The sequence below is a fragment of the Lycorma delicatula genome, chromosome 3 (genome assembly GCF_047948215.1).
Source record: "Lycorma delicatula isolate Av1 chromosome 3, ASM4794821v1, whole genome shotgun sequence".
Taxonomy (NCBI): domain Eukaryota; kingdom Metazoa; phylum Arthropoda; class Insecta; order Hemiptera; family Fulgoridae; genus Lycorma; species Lycorma delicatula.
Window position 1 is genome coordinate 36,998,434 of NC_134457.1, and position 18,694 is coordinate 37,017,127.

Consider the following 18,694-nt stretch of genomic DNA (forward strand, 5'->3'; position numbering starts at 1 on the left):
GCTGTAGAGGGGAAGCTTCAGTCATTAAATGAAGCCACTACTTTTTAGATTGAACACCTTTCATTTGTAATGCAAATCCTGATTTTCAGTTATATATTTTTTATTATGAAGAAAATGTTATTTTATTTAAAATTATTGTATTTTGTTTATTCTAGTTTGAAAAAGTTTGAATCTATTAGTTCTCTGTTGACTTTACGTGCACAATTTTTAAAGAATTAAATTCTCTATCATTTTGTTTGTTTCCTGGCAATTAACAATACGTCAAACTTAAATAAATGCTTTTTAGATTTTGCCAGTTTTATTGATGTGTTCAACTCTTCAGATCAAAAACATTAAACTACCAGATTTGCCCTTAATTTGAGAATTTCAGTGTGGCTTTACTTTAACCTTGTAGCAGAAGTCAGGCAAAATATTTTGTCAACTTTATTTCAAATAAGTCTTTTTACATAATAAATAAATTTAATATTCATCCCATCATCAACATTCTGCAAATGTTCAGACATTTTGTTGAAATTGTTCAGACAGTTAGTTCTATTTGTGTTTATATACAATGTATTATATTTTCTGTTATGGTTGTAATATTTTTCTTTTCCTCGATGAGTCTGAGTAACCTCATTTATGGGCAGTGTCGGGCTCGCTAATAGGTTCTGCTAAATGTTATTAAGAGAGCATATGTGTGCCTGCATCCTACCGACTAAACCTCATATCTTACTGATCCTCCCCTTCTGGGGCTGGGCTGGCAATTAAGCTTCATGCAGCTGGAGTGCCTTCGAGCTCAGCGGGACTGGAGTCTCTGTGCTCCATCACAAGTCTCCCATCCTCACAAGTGTGGACAACAAACGGTGGCTTTGCAGGGGGGTCTGTCACCCCTTCGCTTTCCAGCTATTGAAGTTGTCTTAGAACACCTCTCTGATCCTGTAGTCCACGCACCATTCTTGTATTTCAGACTCCTTGGTTCTTAAGATTCTTACAATGAGTTGTTCCACTGCTTCCAGAAAGCATGTGGTCTACTATGTTGGAAGCGTTCAACCAGCCAAGTCCAGAGCTCTTCCTGATCTGCTTCCATCTAGGGCATGTAAAGAATGTATGCACTGTGGTATCATCCTCACCACAGCATACACAAGATGGGGGAGTCCCATCTCTGAAACTGATGGAGATTGGAACAAAAGTTCCCATGTCCAGTCAGGAACACTTGGTGAGATGGAAAAACCCACCTTCCCATGCATCCGATTCAACCATGGTTCTATCCTAGGTATTAGTTCCCTTGTCGATCTTCCACAGCTTGAGTCTTCCTAATCAGTTTGCCATTCTTCAGTTAGCAAAGTTTTAGTCACTGGATGGCATACTGTCATAAACTCTCAGCAAGAGGGTGATACACATCTGGACTGGTGGAATTCCAGCGATCACCTGTGCTGCATTGGCAGAAATAGTCCTATATGCCGCTGTGATTTTAATTGCCGTTCTTTGGAATAGTGCAGAGATTTTCTTGCTATTTCTTTTTATTCTAAAGGCATCTGTCCAAGTCGGAGTGACATATAACAGAACAAATGAAGCTGCCAATAATATCACCTGTTTACTAGCATGTAGACCTGATTTGGGCCCCATGAGTCTACCTAGAGCCTCTATAACTTTTTTGGTTTTTTTCAATAACCTCTCTTATGTATGAGTTAAAGAGACATGATTTATCCAGAGTTACACCTAGGTATTTAATACTATTGGAAGTATTGATCTTTTAGTCCTCTACACTGATACTTATTTGTTGGAGTTGTCTGCATCCAACCATAACAGTCACAGTAGTCTTTTGAGGGGCAAGATTCATTCCTCATGCTTGTAACCATTCGCTAATCTTGTGAATGGTATTTGTTGCCGTGTCTATGATATCATCCTCTGTTTTCCCTGCGACAAGCAAGGCTAGATCATCCACATATAGTCATTGAATCTCCAGGCAGTTCCACTTCTAGCAGTTGATTGAATACAAGGTTTCAAAAACTGGGCCCAGGACTGACCCCTGCAGGACTCCGCCAAACATATTGAATTCTACTTCGCCCTCATCAGTCATGGCTCTTAGTTCCCTGTCCCACAAATAGTTGTTCAGTGGGGCTATAATGTATTCACTTACGTCCTTTGCTTTAACGGCATCCAGTATCACAGGCCATGGGATGCTGTTACCACATGTTTTTAATATCTAATAATATTATTATCGGAATTTTCCTAGTCCGCCAAGTTCTTTACGCTTTACCTTTGGCCCAGTTAATGACATGAGTGATTGCATCCACAGTAGATCTGCCGCGGATGAAGCTGTACTGTCTTACAGAAAAACCACCATGTGACTCCACCTTCCCCTGAATTCTGTTAGCTAGCATGGTTACGTACAGTTTCCCAATAGTATTGATGAAAAGGCAAATAGGCTTAAATGCTGCGTTTGAGGTAATGTGTTTTTCTTAGGTGTATAAGGACCAGTTATGAATCTTTCTGTCTCCAGGAAGCTGCAACTAAACAAAGCCTTGTTTAACTGGCATTCATCTGAATCGAAAACTCTACAGCCTTATGATTACTGTAGTAGTTGTCCCTGATTACATGCCAATCAGTTACATCCATTAAGAATCTCTCTGAAACTGCAGTTATGTCCAGAACAGAGCCCGTTTCTCTTCCGACATATGTTGGTTCATTAGATTCATTAAGTCTGACCATATCAGTCCTGCCGAACATAGCAGCCAATGTAAGTGGACCTCATGCCACCCAACTAGGTGAATTCTGGATTTAGGTCTCCCGCCAGAATGATTGGCCTCCTGATTCTCCAGATCTACCAATATTTCACTGAACTTCTCCCATCCACTACTGGGAGATATATAGTAGTCTACCAATATGCACATGGGCAGATCCAGAGCCGTACCCATGTGTACGTATTACACTCGTAACAGTGATTGCTCTATATATCCAGTATGGCCACATTCTCATCACAATCCACATACCACACATCCGAGGCAAGGTTCAGAAATGATTAAAAAGTCAGAGTGTTGATCTATTGTCGCTGCCCAAGCTAAGTCATGTGCAGAGGTCATCTATTGGCGTTTAGTAGGAGACACTTCATTTTCTAGGCTGGTTGCATTCTCGGCCTCCCCTCTGTTGGTCGCTCTTACCACAATCAATACACGCAGATGGTTTTTTTGTGTCCGGATGCTCTGCTGTTATAACAATCTCTGCTTCGTTCTGGACCCCTGCATTGAACCACACTGACCAGATTCCCAGTATCTATATCACACCTGTTCTGGTCTCCTTACCTCTGCACAGCTAGAGTGCCATCAAACCACAACCCACCCTGTGAGGGCTGTGTGCCCTCCTCACAGCCTCAGGCAATATGAGGGTGGCGTTCTGGCAATTTTCATATGCGGGCCTCAAAGAAATAACTCCGACTTCTATCTCCTGGTCAATTTCTTCTTAACTGCTTCCACCACCTCCTCTCTAGTTATGCCTATATTCAAATCCTTAAGGTGGACAGCAGATTTTCTAAACTGCGGGATCTTGTTGGTTATTCTCACACCAGATGCAATCATTTTCATTTTGTCATTTTCTGGAGCCACATTACCCTTGATCCTGACCACAACTTCTTCACCATTGCCTTTCCATACCGATAGTATATCATCGGCCAGATCATTTCCAACCTTAAGTTATCTCAAGTGATGGGTGTAAGTTGTCCCCTTTTTCTTTTAACACTACTGTTTTGGTTGGAGTCTGAGCCTGATGTAGTTGGTATCTTCCCCTCTTGAGAAAGATGTAGGACCACATCAATCGGTTGTAATTGCTTTCTTAATTTTTTACTTTTAGTTCAGATTACATAATTTTGTAACAAAATGTTTTTAATGTATCCCCAAGAAAGATCACAAGAGGTTAGGATGGGAGACCTGGCCATTCTTGGCCTGTCCATCTATCTGTAGATTTTCCAATCAAAGCCTGAAGCTCTGGGGGTTTACAATCTTGTTGGAAGTAAATTTTATGTGTGTTTTTTAGTTCATTTGCTTGAGGAAAACTATAATCATTTAATATATTGAAATAAATATTTCCATTAATAGTCTTTTCAGCAAAGAAAAAAGGCTTGATTAACAGATCTTCATTTATTATTTCTTAAGTCATTTCTTGAAAATGCAGATTTTGGTAAAAATTTAAAGATTTTGGAATAAATTTTCTGCTTCATGCCCAAAATATTATTGAACATTTTTTCACATGAATTGTATTAGATTTAACCTCTTCAATGTTTTTCCATATTTGACATTTAAACATCACATTTCTCCATTTTATTTTTATTTTCTCATCGGTGATTGTTTTTGTTTCAACTCTACTATCATCAACTTATTCCTGACCAGGATGGTCAGGAATTTACAATTTGTAAGCTGATTATCAGTCATATGAAACTCATCAAAGTCTTGATCATTTTCATTCTGTTGGACTCTTAATGTGTTTTCTTATTCCAAACCTCTTTGACATCATCATATTTACTTATCCTTGAGATTAAACTAATTTAAAAAAAAAATAATGGTCCAGATTTTCTGATTACAGAGCTTAAGAAGACTCTATGGAGAAGGCAATTTGATACCTCAAAGCCGTATCACTCAGCTTTTGTGGTGTTCCAGTCACAGATGTGATTTACATACCACGGTGTTTTTATTGGAAAAATTTCCATTAACGGAATCATTTGACCTTATTAAGTTCCTTCCTAAATCTCCTGATTAGCCCTCAGGTCTGCAGTATAACAATTTAGTTTGCCAGACTTAGGATATATATGCTTTTTTTTTGTGAACAGCTCTATTACTTATTTTAATGATTTTTTCTTACACATTATGGATATGCACATGAATGGGGAGATGGACAAAACAAGTTTAGTTGAGCTTCATAGCTTTATGATAATAATCATATCTAATTAATTATTTTTTGATTTGTAAGGAGTATTTCACATTTAGATTATAATTTGTAGTTTTTATGATTTAGATTATAAATCATAAGGTTTGTATGACTATTAATGATATTGTGAGGGTTAATTTAATAATTACAGGAAGGTAAGTACAGTATGATATTGTTGATTATCTTTTATTGCTTTTTTACTGCTGGTTATTGTTTAATTTTTTTTTTCGTTTGTTTCTGTAGAGTGCAACTGAATGGGTTGCAAACAGTGCTGGCAGGTGCTTGGTAGAATTGCAGCTCTTATTGTTTTACAAACGTCCTAACAAAAGTTTGATTAGCACAGCTGAAGATGTATTCAGAATGGCAGAATTCTGTTGTTCAGCCATAAGACAGCATAACTATGATTATGATTCTCTAAAAATGTTGAAATGCCTTTGTTGTATAATTAATTTTCTTTTAGAAAAGGTATTTATAGTGGCATATATGTCTATTACTGTGAAAATGTTTGTTTAATTTACCTGACTAATTTGTCCTTACGCATACACATTTTTTCAGCTTAACCCCTTTAAGACCATTTTTGTTGCTGATGTTAATGATTTGTTTTATTAGGTTTTATGTTTTATTAATGAAAAGCTGAATTAGCTGTCCTCTGAGTACTTCCTAGAGAGAAATATTCAATCAAAACTTCCAAATTTATTTTGTAGGAAGATTGTTACAAATTTTATTTGTTTTATTTCTTGTTTTCCTGAAATCTTTTTGTAAAATTGATTGATAGTATGTAAATTACAGAAAAATTGTCCTCACAAGATGAGGAAACAAGCACTTGTTTACAATCTAAAAGAAAGTAACTGTAAAAATTGTAAAATTTTGTTTTCTGTTATTTTCATAATTTAAAATTGTTTGCCAAAAATGGATCCTGAACTTTTCTTCCTGGAAATTTACTTATCATCAAGAAGGGACAGCCCGCTGATAAATATTTCAAGTTAAGTAGTACCTGTGATTGTAGCTATGAATTAGTCGCATAAACTAATATGTGCAATTTTATTTTATTAAAAGAGGTTGCACCTGATTAAATTCTGTACTAATGGTATAATAATCGCTAATGAAGTACGGCACGAATTGAAGTAAATATGCCATTGAATACGAAGTCCTTTTTTTTAGCTTTAGTTTTGTATTGAACATAAATATTACATAAAATTAAACCCATCTTAGAGATTATTTACTAATAATCATAATTATAATACATAATTAACAGTTTCTTCAAAATTCACTCAGGGGATCTTGAAGCTATTACAAGTTTTGATTTTGACAGCAACTCAGAAAATTAATACATGAAAAGTGGTATAATATGACATATTCTGTATCTGAGTTATACTACTCATCCATTGAGAGAAAATACCTATAAATAAACTCTTAAAACACTAATAAAAGATAAATTTAATACACAATCATCATAAAAATAAAATTGCTTTAAAAATGTATTAGATGCTGAAGTAATAATTAGAATGAAAATGTTAATTTATTATTTGGATTTAAAGGCCTAATGTTTACCTAAAAGTTTTTGGATTCAAATAATATAATATATTATTAAATTCAATATAATTGAATTGGTTAAAATTAGTCTGAATTAAACTAACTGTTGCTATATTGTAACTGTACTGTGCTTAATTTTTGATTACACATTTTCAAATTTTTTTGTTTTCCACCAGATGACAAGGGTGATATATGATGCCTGAGATAAATGTCATTAATTGATCCCTAAAACGAGAATATACTGGTGACAGAATTCTAATCTAGTGTACTAACAGCTGAACCTAATTAAAATGTTCCCATCCCTTAGTTTAGTCTATAAATAATAGTTTATTGCTAAACTCTTACGTAATAATTTACAGGTGTTAAAATGATGTCCATCCACTTCTACGCACTTGTCAATACATTTGACGATGTTCCTAGCTGCTCTTCTTAGCTGCACCCTGTCTATTTCCTTAACAGCAGTGGTAATGTTTGTCTTCAATTCCTGCAGGTTTACAAGATTGCTCCTGTAAACAATTTCTTTTGAGTAACTCCACAGAAAGAAGCCTGGACTTCTTCCACCGTAAAAATCCTGTAGCATCTTGATAATGGAGCAATGTGTATGGCAAGTGCCGCTTTCCTGTTTCAACCACACTCATCCTCTTGCAGTAAGGTTATAAACTGTTGATAACTTCTTGGTAGACTACAACATCCACAATCTTTTCAAAAAGCAAGGGTCCTGTTATTCATCACCTTGATACCACACACCTGCCTATTTTTTGTGGGTGTAGGGGAGATTCAAAGAAAGCGTGTGGGTTTTCAGTACTCCAGGTTCATTAGTTCTGACTATTAACATACCCACCAAGGTGAAACCTTGCTTCATCTGTGAAAAACCTTGATCTAAAATACCAGTGTTGCTTCTAATTAAGTTCTTGAACCATTGACAGTTGTAAACTCTTTTAGCATAATTAGAATTAGTTAGCTCATGGAAAACTTACATTTGATACAGATAACATTTTGTTCTTAACTGCAGTGTGGCTGTACTGAGTGAAATATTCTTTTCCTGGCTTAATCTCTGCAAATATTTAAGAGGAGATCTTGTAACTGCTGCTTTAACTAACGTCCTGTACAACCTGTGTCATTAAAATTGATCTGTGTCTGGCATGTTTGTGGTCTAATACCAAACCTCTACAAAATGTTTTAACTATCTTCTGAATAACAATTAGTCCTTCCCACTCCTGCTTCTCCAGTTGTACTAATATTTTCCACATTACTTCACTTGTCTCTCAACAATATATGCATTTTAACAAAAATATGCAGTTAGTATAAACTACTGAGTGATGGGCTTGTTTTAATTTGAACATTCTGTAGGTTAATGGAGTTCATTACTTTTATAGATACTGAGTTGTCAGTTTAAAGGCATGTGTGCCTTTTTTTTCACTTATATTTTTAGTGATTTGAATTTAAATGAATATACTTCAATCCAATTGAAAAATTTAATGCTCTGCGGAATTTATGTGATTGGCTGGTTATGTGACCAGTTAGTTAGACAGTATGATCATCTGCCTGAATTGACTATCATTTTTAACCCTGGTCCAAAAATAGGTGATTTCATTTTAACTACTTAATATAAACTTACACATCAACATAATGTACAGGGTCCTTCACGAGAACCGGATGTTTTTAAAATAATCATAAAAAATTGAATATTTACTTTAAAAAAGTTTTATTGGTACTGAAACACTTGTTAAATCAAAGCATTTGTTACTTACTCATGAACGAAAAATTATGTCCGGCAAGTGATAGGTCCTCCAATGTACGCGGTTTATTGCCGTACACATGCGATTTCAGAAACCCCCACAGAAAACAAATCACAACTACTCAAGTCGGGGGACCGAGGGGGCCAAGGAATGTCGCCGAATCTGGAAACGATCCGTCCCAGAAACAAGTTACGGAGAACAGCCATCGTTGCCCTCGCTGTGTGCGCTGTAGCTCCATCCTGCTGGAATAACACATTTTGAAAATCGATTCCCCGATTTCGTAACTCAGGGATGAAAAACGTATTCAACATCGCAATGTAACGATCAGCTGTTAAGTTACGGCAGCGTCATTTTCTTCAAAAAAATATGGTACAATAACACCGACCTTTCCTATTGCACACCAGACAGTCACCTTTGGGCTATGAAGAGGTCTCTCGCGAAGCTGATGTGGGTTTCTTTCTGCCAATTCTGTTTGTTGACGAAGCCATTCAGATGAAAATGGGCTTCGTCACTCATTAACAATAACAAATTTTCATTTTCTTCAAAAATGGTAAGCATTTGTCGACAAAATTGTAATCGCTCCGTGAAATCTTGCTCGTTTAACCGCTGCACGACGGCTATCTTGTAAGGATGGAAATGCAGGTCTGTATGCAGAATTCGTCTTACCGTACTTGTGCTCATTTGAAGCGCTGCTGAATGCCTCTGAATAGAGCGATGTGGGCTTCTGACAATGGCTTTCCTTACTCGTTTGATGTTCTCCGGAGTGCTAGCAGTTCGTCGGGGACCCGGTGGTTTTTTCTTCAATATTGAACCGCTTGTTCGAAGGTTGTTTACCCATCGCAATATTGTGCTACGAGAAGGAACACTTGCATTACGATGGATATTAAACTGACGGCGGAAATCTCGCTGAACAGCAGTTCGTCATTTTGCACAAACCTGTCATACGCGTACAGGCGTTGGTCTAGCGTCCACGGCTCCATCTCAACGACTAAAATGTAAATGCTATGAACAAAGGAAACGTCAGGCACCAGCCACGTGCCCCTCCCATCACGAACGCCCGAGTACAACCCACTTCAAAAACATCCGGTTCTCGTGAATGACACTGTATATAGTGACCAAAATAAAAGTTTAATATTGTTATTTATTATCTTCCAATGTGACTTATTTATCTTCATTTTCAGTATGACAAATTTCTTTCAAACTTGTTCCATATGTGTGTTACTGCAGTGAAAATACATTTTGTGAACTTTTATACCTGTTTATTAAACCTAACAGCAGATCATTTGCCATTACAAATTTAATGTTGAATGAAAGCTTACAAGGCATAATTTTGAATGTCAACAAATCAAGCCTATTAAATTATCACTTGACAGTTTGGAACTTTTTGTATTGTTCTTGAATTGTAAATATTGGTCTTCTGTAACTGAAATATGTAAATTTCAGGGAGTTGAACTTCAGGTTCATATGAAATTGGCAACATATTAACTTAATGGTGTATTTTTCCTGGAAATAGATTTAAAATTCAAATAATTTTTTACCCATTATAATCAAAGCTAATTTGAATTTTTGTTACGATATGCTATTAACAGTTAGATCTATTGCAGGGAGAATACATATCTTTTTATATTATTAGAATTAATTTTATGCATCATAAATAATGAATAATTATACAATATTTTGTTGACCTTCATTTAAAAAAGATGCTCTTTTGTCTTTGTTGTGTATGTATTGTTTTAAAATGACCATTTTTGATAATAAAAAATTTTAATGAAAATTAAATTATTTGTCTTTGAGTGGGTATAATATTTGTACTACAAATTTATTGTTTCTGAATAGTACAGTAACCCTGGAGAAAATTTATTTTATGTGGGAATGAAAATTTCCAACCTCCTTTCTAAAAAAATTACCATCAAGTTGATGTAGTCAGGTTCTACTGTATTTTCTGCTGCAATATTTCCTTGTTAATTAAGTTGTGGGTCAGTCTACTGGAGAAGTATTTAATTGCTATATTAAATGAATTCCATTAAAGATTATATTCATTAAATGAATCTACTGGATTCATTTATCTTCATGTTCACTATTTCCATAAAAAATTATTTCTACCTAAGTAGGTCTTGAATAATATGGTTGTAGTGTGTTGCAAATAGTGGCTGTATGCTGGGTTCCCTTAGAAAATGGAAACCAGGTATTGCTCAAAATACGCTGTGTGCATGTAAAAAGTCTACAAAAATAACTAAATTATAATAGAGCCAATTCTTTTTTTAAAAACAGTATTGGTAGTTTTAACAGCTTTAAGAAAGTGACTAAATTTTAATGAATTAAAAATTTGTAGGATTTAAATAAATAATCAGTGATTTGAATAAAAATTATACTTGTTTTTCAAGTAAATGCTGGCAGGTAGCTAAATAAAGTTCTGATATTTAGTGTTATTTTTATTTGTTTAGTATTTGTTTTACTTATAAGTATTTACTGAGAACTAGACACACTTACTGATTTTCTGTATTTACTGAAAATGAATGAATAAACACTATTGCTTACTGAAATCTAAATAATCTAAAATACTACTTCATGTATCTTTTTACGTCATGTTTCATGGAAATCTTTTTACAATACCTATCTGACCTGGATTTTCAATGAGGAGTGAGTGAAGATTTGGGAGTGCACCATTGACAGTGAGCAAAACATTTAATTTTCTTTTAGACAGGGTTAATGAGAAAGCATGTGACTATTACCTTTCTACAAAATGAAGGTCAGCTTAATGCATTCAAAACAGTGCCAGACTTAAGATAGTGTGGGTCATTGGTGCAGTTAACTGTACCCATGTCAGAATTAAAAAATTGGCACAGTTTGGTGACTGCTATATAAATTGAAACGGCTGTCTGAGCATGAACATTCAGATGACTTGCAATGCAGAAGGAAAGATTACTGATATAGATTCTTCATGGCCAGATTGCACCCATGATAGCAGAATTTGGAGACTCATCAAAACATAAGCTATTTCAAATGACTGTGCTTTGTGCTTGTTGAGAGACGGTGGTATTTCATATTCCACTTAGGTTGCTTACACCATTCAGGAAACCTAGTAATGCCAAACAACAAATCTTCAAGACTCAACACATCAAAGAACAAGTCATAATAGAGAGAGTTTTCAGACAGCTTAAGAATCCGTTTCCCCAATGTTAGGAAACATGATTTGAATAAAACTGGATAAAGTTGCAAACTTTACAATTGTTTGTGCAGTATTGTATAACATTTGTAAAAATCTAATTGATGAATATGAAATAGTTGAAGGTGAAACAGAAGATTGCGATGAAACTTTAGCAGATGAATAAGTGAATGAAGAAGCAGACACAGAAATACATTGTAAGAGCTAACAAAAAAGAAATGAAGTTATGGCTGTACTTGTTGAAACTACTGAAATAAAATTGTTCTTAATTTTTCTGTATCTTGTTATAAATCCAAGATATAAATGTTTGTTAACAAAAAACAGGATTGAATGTAAAATACTGTAAAGGTAATTATATAAGAAATTGAAAACAAAAAATACATAAGCATTTTAAAAATGTAAACAAATAAATAGAATTAAGGAATTAAAACCAAAAAATATCAGTATAAAATTATGTTTAGTACTTGTAACAAAGGACTATAGTACTCACATTTAACACAAGCATGTGATCTCACATGAGTTCACTGTGTGTACACATATGTAAGGAAATTAATACATACAAGCATGTGTGTGCTTACATACTCACACACACACTCACACACACACATACATATATATGCAACGAGCACATGTTCAAAGCAGGAAGTATGTACATTGTAGCTTGTCTTTATTTATTTTATAATTATTTTTACAACATCTTTTTAGAAGAAAAAAGGATTTTAGAAAAATTTATTTACGAGTTATATTCATAAAGTAAGGGTCGTTTGGTAATTAAAAAAATTAACTTGTGAGAAATAGTTTTTACTTACAGTTTTAGTTTGTTTCATATCTACTTCACTTTTCCACATAATCGCCATTCAGTTCTAAGCACCTTTTGTAACGCTGCAGCAGTTTTTTTAACCCCTTTGCATAGAAGTTTGCCGCCTGGGAATTGAACCAATTGATAATGGCAGTCTTGAGTTCGTTGTTGTTTTGAAACTGTTGTTTACTAAGCCAGTTCTTCAAATGTAGGAAGAGGAAGTAATCGCTAGGTGCAAGGTCGGGACTGTATGGAGAGTGGTCAAAAAGTTCCCAACAAAAGTCTTGACTCTTCTTGGTTAAGGCAGTGGTGTGAAGACGTATGTTATTGTAAGGAGATTTATGCCGGATGACAGTTTTTGTGTCGTCGATTTTGGATTGCACATCTCAGTTTGGCGAGTGTTTCACAGTACACATCAGCTGTTATTGATGATCCACATTCCGTGAAATCAACCAAAATGATGCCCTTTTCGTCCCAAAAAATGGTAGCCAACATTTTCTACTTGAGTATGGAGATTGCTTAAACTTTTTCGGTTTTGGAGAACTTGAATGGCGCCACTACATTGACTTGTTTCGATTCTGCGTTGGTGTAGGATATCCACGTCTCATTGCCTGTAACAATGTGGGAAAACAAATCATCTCCATCTTGTCGATAGCAGTCCAAAAACGCCTGTCCACTGCACAGTTTTTGCTCTTTGTGTTGGTTGGTGAGTATCTTCATTATCCACCTTGTACACAATTTGTGATATGCAAGTTTTTCTGTGACAGTTGTGTAGATTGAGGTGCGTCCAACATGCGGAAATTCATCAGCCAGAGCACTAATCGTCAATTGCCGATCACATCACATTTTGGTTAACATGTTTAACAATTTCATCGGTCTGAATACTGGGCCTGCCACTTTGCTCTCTGTCATGCACATTTGTGCAGCCATTTTAAAGTCTCAACACCATTGTCTAACTTTTCCTTCACTTATTACTGTAAGTCCATACACTAGGCACAACTCCTGATAAATTTCAACAGCTGAAGATCCTTTTGGACACAAAAATTGAATCTGTGTGCACTTTACAACTGACGGGAGAAATGATTCGTGGACATTGCGATTTGCATTCACTGGCTATTGAATCAAAATAACAACTGCAGTGGCTTCGTAAATGGTTGATAGATGGTCCTGCACTGAAACTGTGTTCAGACCCGAAATATATTTTTATATTGTTCAGACCCAAAATATAAGATGATGGCCCATACTTTATGAATATGTCTCGTACAAGATGAAAGAATTACTGTAATAACAAATAATTATTTATGTTATACTTAGGATTTCATCATCAACTGCGTAAACTGTGTTTTCATTTCACTGTTGCTTGATATCGCCTTTAAATTTCTTCATTTTCAACATCTCGCATTCCAATTTTACTTTTTCTCATTTTAATTTTATCTCTTCCTATTGCATTTTCAAGTTCCAACTGCTTGTCCAATACCAGCCTCTGTAGGTCATTATTCGACAGTCGGCAGTTTCATCTGTATCACAAGATTTCCTTTTACACATCATGTTGGATTTTTCAAAAGCTGTAGATCTAGATTGCTTATCCCCCTAGTAATGCGTACTTTATGCAACTTTACTCCATCACTTGCTGCACCTGGCATGCTTCAATAATGGATTTTCATATTCCTCTAATAATGTAATGAATTTTCTCTTTCTCCCTCCCACTGCCATAGTTTTATAAATCTGCTGTTTTATTCTTATTTGTTTTTTCTCTATTTCCATCTGCATTGTTTAATATCATAACTTTTTCTGTTGTTGTTTTCTTCTCTAATGACTATTTATATCCAGTTAAAATGTTAAACCATGCTTTTTCTTTTCCTGCTATCACTTGACTTGAAAGTGACCTGTTGAGAATGATTTTTATTATTTTTAAGTGCATTACCAAAACTCAACCTTTTGTCACTGGTACAAGATTCTTCTAATACAAAAGAAAATTGTGTTTTGTCTTTACTAGACATGTTAGATGATTTCGCGTGGATGATAAACATATTTTACATGTTATCGTGTGTGATGTTGTTTTGTTTAGTTCATATTCATAACATAAAATTAAGTAAAAGAAATATTTACACTCTAAGTATACAACACACAAGTACTTATTCCTATCAGTATTTACTTAAAAGTAAAAGTTTATTACATACTTTTAAGTAAACTTTTAATCAGTAAGAAGTACAGTTTATTCACATCACCTATTGTGTAGTATTTAAACTATTAAAATACTAAAAGCATTTTATTACTAAGGGAGATCAATAAATTTTCTCAATTATTTATCATGATCTGTAGTTCTTGATCTCAAAAACTATTTTGAAATATGGGCTTGTACGTGATAACATGAATATGATCTTGTGAGTTACAATATAACTAAAGTCAGTAGGTTGGTTCAGTGATTTGGTATTAGTTTGGAATCTGTTAATGTTGACACCACTGATCACTTTAATTTATAATGTGTGTTTTTAATATATCTAGAAGTATAAAGGAATCAGGAAATACAGATTGCCTTGAAGTTAGAATGATGAACAATAAAAATTTATCTTTAAATTTAAAAAGATGCTAATTTGTAAAACCTTAAAATTTGGAAAAATAGGTATATGACTTTAAAATTATTTAAACATAAATAAATTAAAAATTTTGTAAATGCTTATAATTAATCGATCAGTTTTGTAGTTATATGTTTTGTGTGCCACTGAAAATTTAACCACAACTACCTCTGTGTATTTTAATTTCCTCATATTTTAATTATAATCAAGGTACTGTATTTTCAAATTGTAACTAACAATTTAAATGTGCTTGTATTGATATTACTGTGTAAATAAATAGTAAAATAGATTGATTAACTAAGATCAGGATTGCAATGATAACATTCGTTATTTTTACTTAGAAAATTATTACTTATTTGCTTTTGATTTTAGTTAGAATGTTTATTTCTTTAATAGACATTGTTTCATGACACACTTATACCTGGCATTCACCTTGTGTAAACAATATTTATTTCATGATCAGTAATAAAATATTAATATTGATTGATGTCAAAAAATGTAAATTTATCATTCTATTTCTTTATTTTTTTTCTTTGTTACAGCAATTTTTATATTATGCGAAAGACCTGTGCAAATATGTTGTAGAAATAATGAAAAATGAAAACATTATTAAGTTAGAGGATTCTGTTAAAGAAACTTTTTTAAATCATTACTCTAGATCTTTTTCAAAAGCCCTTTTTAATGCTGATATTAAATCGCTTTTAGAATCTGAACAAGACGATGAAGATAATTTAGGAAAAGATGAAGCTGCAGTTGTCATTAATTCTTTAATTGCTATTTGGAAGTTTAATTTTAATTTGCGGAAAATAAAAAACAACATTTATATATCTGATTTAATAGCAGTGCTCGGTAATTATGTGAAGAATTTTCAGTCGGTTAATAAATATGCTATTAAATATTTATACAGTGATGGGCTGTTGTATATATTAAATGACATTAATGCTAATAATATTACTGTTGCTGAAATCGATGATGCATTTATTAAATTTTCTTTATTAACATCTGTTGCAATTTCATCAGCAATATCATTTAATCAGATTGATGATTTTGCAGTAATTCTTCATTCTGTAAAAATTTCATTTAATTTATTTAAATTAGATTTTCAGAAAAAGATTTTACAATTTTATAAAAATATTTTAAATTATTTACATATCTTGTTGGTACCGACATCATCTTTAATAAAAATAAATCCAGATTATATAAATACGAATATTAGTGAAATATTTAAAAAAATTTCTAATTTTTTTAAAGGATTTACAAATACAAATGATGAGATTTTTAAATCGATTATGTCACTTGTAATATGTGTATTTATAAAAAATAAATTTTACCCTGAAGATAAACTAAATGAAATTAATTCTATAGAATTAATTGATGATCGGTTCTCTAATTTATTTGAGTTTTTATTTTCTATTAATGATTTGTTTGCATCTAAGTATTTAAATATATTTAATGGTGGTAAATTAATAGATGGAAATTCTTCTGATTTAAAGAATGACATTTGTATTACATTTAATATACTTACTCTAATACTGAATAAAATTTGTGTTTTATCAAAAGAAGTCATATTTAAAAATTTTATAAAATGCAATTTTAAAATTGCATTACGAGCACAGGAGACATGTTTGTTATGGATTGATGCGATGATAAAAGCTGAATGTTCTCTTACAGAACAGTATCTTCTTTTTGTTGGTAAGTTTATTTATTTGAATGTTTTAAATACTTTATTAAGGAGTATGTATAGTGCGCATGTGTGTGTGTTATTTTCATTTATTTTGCATCTATTATTTGAAAGGATCTATTAGTTTTTAATTAGCCATTGTTAAGACGTCCCAAAAGTAGGATTTATCTTCAAATTTTGGTGACAAAACATTTACAGAGTTTTTGTTATGCTTATTTGCTTTAGCTCATTTTGTATTTTAGAATAATTTTTTGTCAGACCTCATGCATGTCAATTACAAATATAAGGAAAACATTGTTTAGATTCATATATTTTTGTCCTCTTGCTTAATGTAAACATCTCCTGTCATCTTATTTATTTTTATCTGTCAATGAACCAGGTAATCTTAATTATTATTAGAATTAATTACATGAATATACTTTCCTTTAAGATGTATTAGCAACAACATCACTAAACTTTTATTGTTCTAGTTAGACATATTTAATATATATTTAAAATGTGAACTTAACTAAAAACATAAATTATTATAACTCATTGCAGTGTTTAATTAATAAAGTGTAAATTTTGAAAGTAAATAAAGGAAGTGATTATTAATATGAGAGGTTATCTCTAAAGTAAAGATCATTTCATTGTAAAAAAATTTATTCTGAAAACTTTATAAAAATTTGTTATTTCTCTTAATCTACTACCTTATATTACTTCTCTAAATAATCGCCACATGAATTAAGACATTTATTGTAATGATACACCAGCTTCAATATACCCTTGTCATATTCTTCTGCTGCCTGTCCATTTAGCCACTGATTAACAGCATTTTTAAGTTTGTCACCTGTGAATTGCTTATCATTCAAAAATTTGTTCAATTTCCCAAACAAATGGTAATCAGAAGGAGCTAAGTCCAGATTGTATGGTGGGTGATTGTAAATTTCTCATCCAAATGTTCTCAGTAAATCACATGTTAGACAAAACATGTGGATGTGCATTATCATTCAGCAGGACGACACCATTGGTCAGCCGCCCACATCGTCGATTTTGAATGGCGTGCTGTAACTTATGTAGAGTTTCACAGTAGGCTTCTGCATTTATACTCGTTCCACATGGCATGAAACCAATCAGCAATATGCCAAACCAATCCCAAAAGACTGGCTATCAGTTTGCTTCCAAATAGTTGTGGCTTGATCTTTGTTGGTATGGTTGGTAATTCAGGACTGCCGTCTTTCCAAGTGGTTGGCATTTGACTGCTGTTTTCTTCTCTGGCGTGTAATATGAAATTTATGTTTCATCACCAGTTACAATTGAATTAAGGAACTCATCATCCTTTTCTGTGTAGCACATCAAAAATTCCAAAGCAGATCGCATTCAGATATTTTTGTGATGTTCTGTTAAGATGTGTGGCACATTGGGTGCCGCATGTCTAAATGGTCATGAACCTGAAGCCTAAATGGTCATCAACAATGCAACCAATAACAGTTCTTGAAACTCAGGAAAAAGAAGGGCCAGGTTGGAAATCGTTGACCGATGATCTTTTCTGATTTCATCATCGATGCGTTTCAGCCTCGATGATTATCGAGGGCCACCCTGAACTTTCTTCATCATGCACATTAATTTTTTTATTTCTGAATCTTTCACACCATTTACGGAGTTTCTTTCATTCATTACATTATCACCATACACAGCAACCAATTGTCTATGAATTTCAGCCGGCTTAACATTTTGATGGTTTAAAAAATGTATGAAAACATATTTCACAATCAGTGGCAGCATCAATTTTCCTATTCATTTTACAACATAATAATTTGCATGTATTCAAAAATAATATAAAGTGACAACAATGCAGTTTACATTACTAGTGTGGCCATGAATGACACAAGTTCATCAACCTTAAAAGAGAAATTTTCCAGCGGTCTTTAGTTTAGAGATATCCCTCGTGATTGGTTATCCAGCATTACATAGTGTATACAGTTTACACAACAAACGAATTGCTCCACGGCTGAAATTGTTGTACAAACATTATAATTGATGTTACAAACAAAACAGAGCAGTGATGATGTATATAAAATGAATTATCTGAGTGGATTATTTTATTTAAGACAAACTAAATTTTCACTAGATGTGAGATATAATAAAAATAATTTTACCTCATAAATAATGAAAAAAAGATTTCTTAAGAGTTTTGAAATTTCTAAAAAGAATTGAAAAAGATCAAGGATAAAATTAGTTTGGGAACAGAACGGAATGCAAGAATGGTGGGAATTTCAATATTTCTTCCTACAGATCGCAGAGCCTGGACAATATCCCTTGCTG

At 33.3% G+C, this 18,694-nt stretch overlaps 1 protein-coding gene across 1 annotated transcript in view; it reads left to right on the forward strand.

The window, feature by feature from the left end:
- The window catches only part of LOC142321110 (uncharacterized), a 103,827-nt gene that overhangs the window by 8,215 nt on the left and 76,918 nt on the right, over positions 1 to 18,694 (forward strand). The window contains exons 3-5 of the mRNA XM_075359103.1: positions 5,140 to 5,361; positions 15,252 to 15,761; positions 16,110 to 16,401. Coding sequence (XP_075215218.1) covers positions 5,140 to 5,361; positions 15,252 to 15,761; positions 16,110 to 16,401 — 1,024 coding nt within the window. The remainder of the gene's footprint in view (positions 1 to 5,139; positions 5,362 to 15,251; positions 15,762 to 16,109; positions 16,402 to 18,694) is intronic.